The sequence below is a fragment of the Elephantulus edwardii genome, unplaced genomic scaffold (genome assembly GCF_000299155.1).
Source record: "Elephantulus edwardii isolate Elephantulus edwardi_28Jun2011 unplaced genomic scaffold, EleEdw1.0 scaffold00465, whole genome shotgun sequence".
Classification (NCBI taxonomy): domain Eukaryota; kingdom Metazoa; phylum Chordata; class Mammalia; order Macroscelidea; family Macroscelididae; genus Elephantulus; species Elephantulus edwardii.
In genome coordinates this window covers 516,192-524,241 of record NW_006400215.1, presented here as the reverse complement: position 1 = coordinate 524,241, position 8,050 = coordinate 516,192, and the positions used below count along the sequence as shown (strand labels likewise).

General features: G+C 38.6%; 1 protein-coding gene across 1 annotated transcript in view; it reads left to right on the top strand.

The window, feature by feature from the left end:
* The window catches only part of DDX43 (DEAD (Asp-Glu-Ala-Asp) box polypeptide 43), a 73,857-nt gene that overhangs the window by 50,627 nt on the left and 15,180 nt on the right, over positions 1-8,050 (top strand). The window contains exons 11-13 of the mRNA XM_006902884.1: positions 4,201-4,288; positions 7,089-7,216; positions 7,711-7,820. Coding sequence (XP_006902946.1) covers positions 4,201-4,288; positions 7,089-7,216; positions 7,711-7,820 — 326 coding nt within the window. The remainder of the gene's footprint in view (positions 1-4,200; positions 4,289-7,088; positions 7,217-7,710; positions 7,821-8,050) is intronic.

Sequence of the window (8,050 nt, the reverse complement as noted above, 5' to 3'; positions counted from 1 at the left end):
GTCTCTCCCCAACCCCAAGGTCAGTCCCATTCTACATCAGTGGCACCATGCAATATTTGTCCTTTTGTGACTGGGATATTTCACTCAGCATAATGTTCTCCAGAGTCAACCATTTTGAATTATATTGCATGAGTTCCTTGGTTTTCAATGCAGCATAGTATTCGGAGGTTAGGATTTTTGAAGCTTCATCTTACATACTTTGGGTATTTGGCCAGGCTGGACTGATCGTTGAAGAAGGACATAATGCTTGAAGGGTAAAGGGACAGCACAAGAGAGGAAGACCCTGGATGAGATGGATTGATATAGTGACTAGGGTAATAGGGATAGGTGTGTTGGAGTCAGTGAGACTGGCTAAGCAGAGGACAGGCTTCAGAGCTCTTGTACATAGGGTCACTACTGGTCACAGAAGACTCACATGATGGCACATAACAACAACATGCAGACTTTATAGATCTGGAGAAGGAATAATATCCCTGACATACACCTTTTCTGATTTTAAACCTTATAGTATTCTCTTGTTCCATTTGGATAACTGCTGCTTGGTCAGTCTGTGGATAGCTTTTCCATAAGCACAGTTAAGTGTTCCAGGATACTTTTTTATGTCAGCCATAATTTCTTACGATCCACACTGTGAAATGCCTTTGCAAAGTAAATAAAACACAAGTACGCCTCTTCCTGGTATTCTGCACTTTGAGCTAAGATCCATCTGATATCAGCAAGGTTATTCCTCATACCACAGCCTCTTCTCAATTGAGCTTGGATTTTTGTCAGTGCCCTGATGATGTACTTTACACCTGTTTTTAAATGATCTTTAACAAAATTTTGTTTGCATGTTGTGGTAATGATTTTTTTTTTTTTTTTATAATTTCCACATTCTGGGAGTTGCACTACTAACCACAAGGCAGTGCTGCTTCGGTGGTTTCTAATCCGTCAGCAATACCTCAAGAGAAAAATAGACTGTCTCCTCCTGTGCAGCTTTATAGCTTCTGAAAAACCCCTGAAGTGTCAGCTGAGTCATTTCCAGTTCAGTGGCAGAGAGAGAGTAGAGTATGTAGAAGATACTATGTCATCACTAAGTGTAGTAACTAAATGTTCTAGTGTAACATTGACTGCTCTATTCTTGAATAATGTTTCCTAAATCACTGATAGAGATTATTACAGAAACCTGTACCAGTGAGATGGTGTCACATAGTAAGTCCTAACATTTAAATAAGGGATCAACTGTTCTTATTGTTGTTATGTGCCGTCAAGTTGCTTGCGACTCATAGCAACCCTATGTACAACAGCCCTAAACTTTGCTCTATCCTGTGCCAATCGCACTGCCTCTGACACACCCATCCTGATTACCCCAGTCACTGAATCAATCCATCTCATAGAGGGCCTTCCTCTCCTGCTCTGTCCCTCCATCCTCCCAAGCATGATGTCCCTCTCCAAGGATCTCCTTACAACATGTCCAAAGTATGTTAGATGAAACCTCAGAATCCTTGCCTTCAATAAGAAGCCCAGTTTAACCCTCTCCAGGATCTTAGAGGGAAATATTTGAGTACTGAATACTTTGTTTTTGCTTAAGATAAAACTGAGAAAGTAATGTTTTGTTTAAATATTGAATTATCCATAAAGACTAAGGAGTACATAATTTCTCCTGGGTTTTTATTATTTGTTTGTTAATATTTAAAAAGTGGTATACACATCCATGTTTGTTGCAAAATTATTTACAATAGCAAAGACTTGGAAACAACTAAATAATCAACAGCAGAAGAATGACTGAAGAGGCTGTGGCACGTTTACACCATGGAGTATTATGCATCACTAAACAATGTTCAGGAATTCAAAAAATACTGCACAATGTGAATTGATGTAGAACAAATTATGCTGAGTGATCCAAGTCAGTCACAAAAGGACAGTTACAGAGTAAGACCACTATTATTAAAAAGTTAAGGAAAGATAGATAGAATCAGTCTTGGAGTTTTAGCAGGGATGAGGTTGGAGGGGTAGAAGTGAAAATTAATACATAGATCAGCTGAGGGAAGAGAAAGACAAGGTACAGTATGGGTTTATTTTGTTGTTGTTGTTGTTATGTGCCATCGAGTCGTTTGTGACTCATAGTGACCCTATGTACGAGAGCCCTAAATGCTGTTCTATCCTGTGCCAACCTTGCTGTCTCAAACACATTCATTCCCACCACTCCACTCACAGAATCGATCCATCTCATTGAGGATCTTCCTCTCCTTCACCGTCCCTCCACTCTCCCAAACATGGTGTCCCTCTCCAAGGACCGGACTCCTTGCAACATGCCCAAAGTATGTCAGACGAAGCTTCAGAATCCTTGACTTCAGAAAACATTCTGGCTTCACTCTCTCCAGGACAAACCTGTTTGTTCTCCTAGCAGTCCATGGTATATTAAACACTCTTCTCCAGGACCACAGCTCAAAGGCATCAATTCTCTTTCTGCCATCCCTATTCACTGTCCAACTCTCCAGTACATAGCATGTAATTGCAAAGACTGGCGCACCTTAGTCTCCAGCCTGACGTCATTGCACTTCAGTACTCTTGAGAGTTTAATTGGGTTTAATTAGACATTGTCATTAAATAAATCAATTTAATCAAATAAACAAATTGTCTATGAATGATTATGTGAAAACCATTATGGTTTATAAACCTCTATTTTTTAAAAAAGGCATAGAATATATTTTTTAAAATTTATACTGATTTATTTACAAAGTTTGACATTGTTTTTCACAAAAGATCCTTCCCATTTCCTTTATCCCACCCACCCACTGAATTGTGCAACTCCAATTAACACCCTAACCCCCATCCTCACCCCTCTATTTCCGCCCACCTCTTGGATCCTCATACTCATTCTACAATAATGGTTGGTTTTGTGGGTTTTTTTACAATAATGGTCTTGTACAGTATTTGCCCTTATGGAACTGAGTTAGTTCACTCAGCATCTCTAGTCCCTCCCAAATTAGGCAGTAATTTATAAAATCATTGCTCCTGCATGCTGTATAGTATCCCATTGTTTAAATGTACCACAGCTTCTCAATCCATTTTTTGTGGTTGGACATCTGGGCTGTTTCCATGTTTTTGTAATGGTGAATAATGCTGCTGTGAACACTGGTGTACAAGTTTCCAGTTGTGCCTCAGTTCCCATTTTTTGAGGGGTATATTTCAAGCAGTGGATTAGCTGGGTCATATTTTGAGGAAGCACCAAACTGCCTTCCAGAGTGGTTGTACCATTTTACAATTCACATCACATCCTCTCAACATTTATTTCTTTAAAAAGGCATAGTATATAGTGTAGGATATATGGAAAACTCTGCCTAGTCCCCATATTTTGTTTTTAACTAATATTCTTTTCACTTCAAGAAAAGTGAAGTTGCATTTATTTTTTTATTGTCATTTTAATGAAACTTTACAGAAAACTGGATTTTCATTCATTCATTATTGCACATTTTCTTCCCTTCACTCCCAGTTCACTTTTTAAAAATTCATTCATTGTTGCATAGTGAAGTTGCATTTAATTGTATTACTCTGAAGGTACAAAAGGGTATGATTATAATCTATGCAGTTGAAGAAACATACACAATGTTTTTTAAAAATATTTCATAATTTGCATTAAAAATTTTAAATTGGCATAATCATTTGATGTTGTCTGCTGTCACTGAGTGCACATTAGAGATTCTGGGTTGGTTTGCATGCGAGTGTGTGTATGTGTCTATTTGTTTCTTTAAAAAGCCCTAAAGCTAAAACTTGTCTGATACTAGAATTCCTTCTGATACCTTCGCACAGGTATTAGAGTACCCCTGCACCGTTGTTTATTAAAACAGTTTATTGAAAATATTTTATCCAGTGGCTTCATTATATATGAACAGGTTTTGGTGAAATGTACATTATTTATAATACCTGCTTTGTTATTAAAAAGATGTTGTTGTTATGTGCCGTGAGTCTGAACCAACTCATAGCTGACCCTACAGTGGGACACACAAGGAGATTATCTATCTTTCATGAAGCAGCTGGTAGATTCAAACTGTGTGTCTTTCAGTTGGCAGTGCAGCTCCTTACCACTAGGCTATCAGTGCTCCCTAAGAGTGTTCTGTTTGTCTTTTGTGAGTAATTTATTTTTAGCATGCTTAAAGAAACTTTTAGTAATGTTTCATTTAGAGAAAATTTTTAATGTTTATATATCTCGCTTTTCAGTGCAACTTGGCCACATGCCGTCCGTCGACTTGCAGAGTCTTATTTGAAAGACCCTATGATTGTATATGTTGGCACTTTGGATCTAGTCGTAAGTTTGTTTTTAAAAACATTTCTTATTAAAATTTTAAGCATAGACAGTTTTTGCTTGTCTTGGAGGTGCAAGTGGCCACACTTTATCTTTCATACTTTGGACATGTAGCTAGTGAAGCTATTCTTTTGAAAGGGACATCATGCATGGAAAAATGGAGAGTTAGAGAAGTAGCGGAAGACCCCCAGAGAGATGGACTGACGCTGTGACTTCAGCAATGGGCTCTAGTGTGTCAGAGATGATGAGGATTTAACAGGATAGGGCAGGATTCAGGTTAGCTGTTCATAGGATTGCTATGAATCATGTTTGACTTGTTGGCACTTAACAACAACTCTGCCCACTTTCCAATTTTAGAACAAATACCAGATGCATATAATTTTAGCTGCAAATACTTCATCATGTTACTCTAAAAGACTTTTTACTTAGTACAGTTATCTCACATTAAAAATTTTAGTGATTGTGTTATGTCACCAGATACTCAATAAGTATCCATATTTTCTACAGTCTGTAGATCTTTGAACATATACACATATGCACATATTGCCCAGTGAGTTGACTGTTAAAATGGCTTTTCTAGCCCTTTATCTTTGCTTGCCACCACATGCAAACTAGGTGAGTAAATGACACATGATGGGATTCGTCAGTTTGTCATCCCACTAGGTTTAAATCAAGCAGGGTTAGTTATCTGGAGAAAAGTAGAAACTTCACTGTCAATAACAGGCACAGAATGCAGCATACGTCCTTTGGGCCCAGACATTCCTGTGCCAGTCAAATGAGGACCTCGATGAAAGCAGCCGCAACAACATAGAACCAGAGACCAGCCTCTCTATCTCAGCGAACCAGAGATAGGGGACTTCCATCCACAGAACCAGAGCCAGGAGCCTTAATTCAAGCTTGCTGGAGGCCTAGTTAAGGGGAGACAACATAATTGGTAGGACTAAGGGAGCTCTGGTGACCCAGTGGTAAGAAGCTGCACTGCAATCCCAAAGGCACTTGGTTGGAATCTACCAGCTGTTCTGCATGAGAAGGATGGGAAGTCTCCACCCATGTGATTTACTGCCTCTGGAAGCCTGCTGGAGGCTCAGCCATGGCCCAGTTTCAACTCAACAGCACACAATAACCACAGCAACAAGAAGGAAGCTTTGTAATACTGACCTAAAACCAAGGGGCTGATGATCTAGGGGCCTTCAAGGATGCTTGCAATGCTGTCCTGATTGCAGAATCATCTATTTTCAACAAGAATTGAAACTTGTTAACTTCTGTAATAAACCTCATAATTGTGAGTATGGTTCTTTGAGTTCTGTATGGCCACTGAATGAATTTCCAGGCCCAGTGAGAGTTGTGGAAAGGGTGTTTGGAGTTGAAATTTGTAGAAGTGCAGGAGTGTGGAGACACATCTGATTTTGTGGAAATGGGTCTGTGCTGTGGATTTGCCAATGAGGACTGTTCCCTCTTGTGGAGTTAGTAGAAGTTACTCCCATGCTACCAGCGCTCTTTTTACAGTAAATTTATTGTGGAAGAAACCAATGTTACCTACAGTTTCTTATTTTAGATTTGAGTGTTACCCACAGGTTGGTATGTTCTCTGTTCCTAGTATCTATTTCCTGTAAATTAGATTCATAAACCTGATCAAATTCTGTGTTGTTTTTGTTTCTTATTTTTTAAAAAATTCTTCATTGAGGGTCATGTTTACTGGCTTTTGCATCACTTCAAAAGAAATATAAGTCCAACAACTCTTTATGAAATTAAGAGTTGTCAGTGAGTTCAGATATTTTCAGTCCGAGCCATCCCCTGTAAATTTCCCTGATGGCCTCTCACTGCATCTCAGTCATTGCCTACCTCCACAAACTGTTGTTGTTATGTACTTTGGTGTCAGTTTCACTGGGGCTGCTGTACAGAAGACTTTCTATAATGTCTGTGTTCTCTCTGCCAAGTGTCGCTCTTTTTCTTAATCAAATACTAGTAAAACCTATTTTATCTAAAGAAAGATTTTCTTTCTTTCAGGGACAAAGGTTGGTATTTTGAAATACTAAATTTAATGATAAATTACTAAATGAATTGAGACTTTTAATTACAAACTGATCTTATTCTTGTATTGGAAAGGCAGTATGCCAAAGTCAGGTTAATATTATTTCTTTTTTTTTAATTTTTTTTTTATTATTTGTGTGTCTATGTACCATCAAATCAGATCTGACTGGTACAGGAGGAGATTGTTCCTCCTTCTCCAGCAGAGCATCTGGTGGATTTGAACCGCACACCTCCAGGATTGCAGTGCAGCTTCTTGCCACTAGGCCACCAGAGCTCGCCGATATTATTTCTAAGTCTGCCTTCATCTCATGGCTATTTTCTTCTCCTGCTGTAGCAAACTTCTTTCAACACATTCTTCCAAGCACACGCACATCCCTTGTATTTTTATTTTGGGTGAATGAACTATGAAAGGGAATATCTTTACAAATCAGAGTAGAAACAGTTAATTTTTATGAGGTCTTTTTCCTGTTTCTTAAAGCATTCATTAGTGATGAAAAAGTCATTGAGTGGCATCGTTGATATGTATTTGGCTGGTACCCAAAAGGTTGGTTGTTTGAATCCACACAGGGTCACTTCAGAAGGACAGGGCCATAAAGGAATACCACCAGCCCTGCTCTGTAACTAACTAATGGGGTCTGTGCAGGTGAACACATAAACATGTAATAATACTCATCAAACAAATAAATCAGTGATAAAAATAAGATTTCTTTTTAACTGATGTGTATGGTTCCTGCTTCAATGTTAATATGTTATGGCTTTTTTAATCCTTTAGGCTGTAAATACTGTGAAGCAAAATGTAATTGTTACCACAGAAGAAGAAAAACGAAGTCATATTCAGATTTTCCTGGAAAGTATGTCTCCCAAAGACAAAGTCATTGTGTTTGTCAGCAGGAAAGCTGTGTAGGTGCTTTTGTTCCTTTTCATCTTTTAATGATCATTGATCAAGTTGAATTTGTTTAGGATTATGTCTGTTTGTATTGCAGTTTCAAATTGTGATATGTCTGTTACAGTGTTTTGGTTGAGAATTTTAGCAGTTAATCTAGTAAATGAATGATGGCATTAGAATAGCACTGAAGAGCTCCAGCTGCTACTCCCACCAAGTGTGTCCTCCATGTACCTCTCTCTCTGAGTCCACCGTGTACATGAGGTGCATGCTGACTGTGAGAGGCAGCTTCTGTATAAAGGTGCCCACATCAGTTTTCATTACCATGACTGGGCACAGCTGTTGGTCTGGCATTGGACTGGCTACAGCAGAGCCCCTATTCTGGGATGGCTTGCTTCTAGTAATAGTATTCAGACAAGACCTACAGCAGTTATAGTCTATTGTTTTAGTAATTTCATTCCAGTGGAAAAAAAATCATTAAAATAAAAGGCCAACTTCCTTTTACTTTCAGTGCTGATCACTTATCAAGTGACCTGATTCTCCGACGGCTATCAGTTGAGTCTCTTCATGGCAACAGAGAACAGAGTGACCGAGAGAAAGCATTAGAGAACTTTAAAACAGGTACATCTCTATAACCACTAATTATTGCAGTTTAAAAACATGCTCCATTACTGAACTTTATTGAGGGATAGAACCCATTTCTAAGATGTACCCGTAGTGTACAACATTTAGATAACAGAAATGGCAAAGGAGGTTGAGTTTTCAAGTATGGAAATACAAAGGAAGAGGAACAGTTGTAAGCAGACACTGGTGATTGGGACATGGAATGTGAGAACCATGAATGTAGGAAA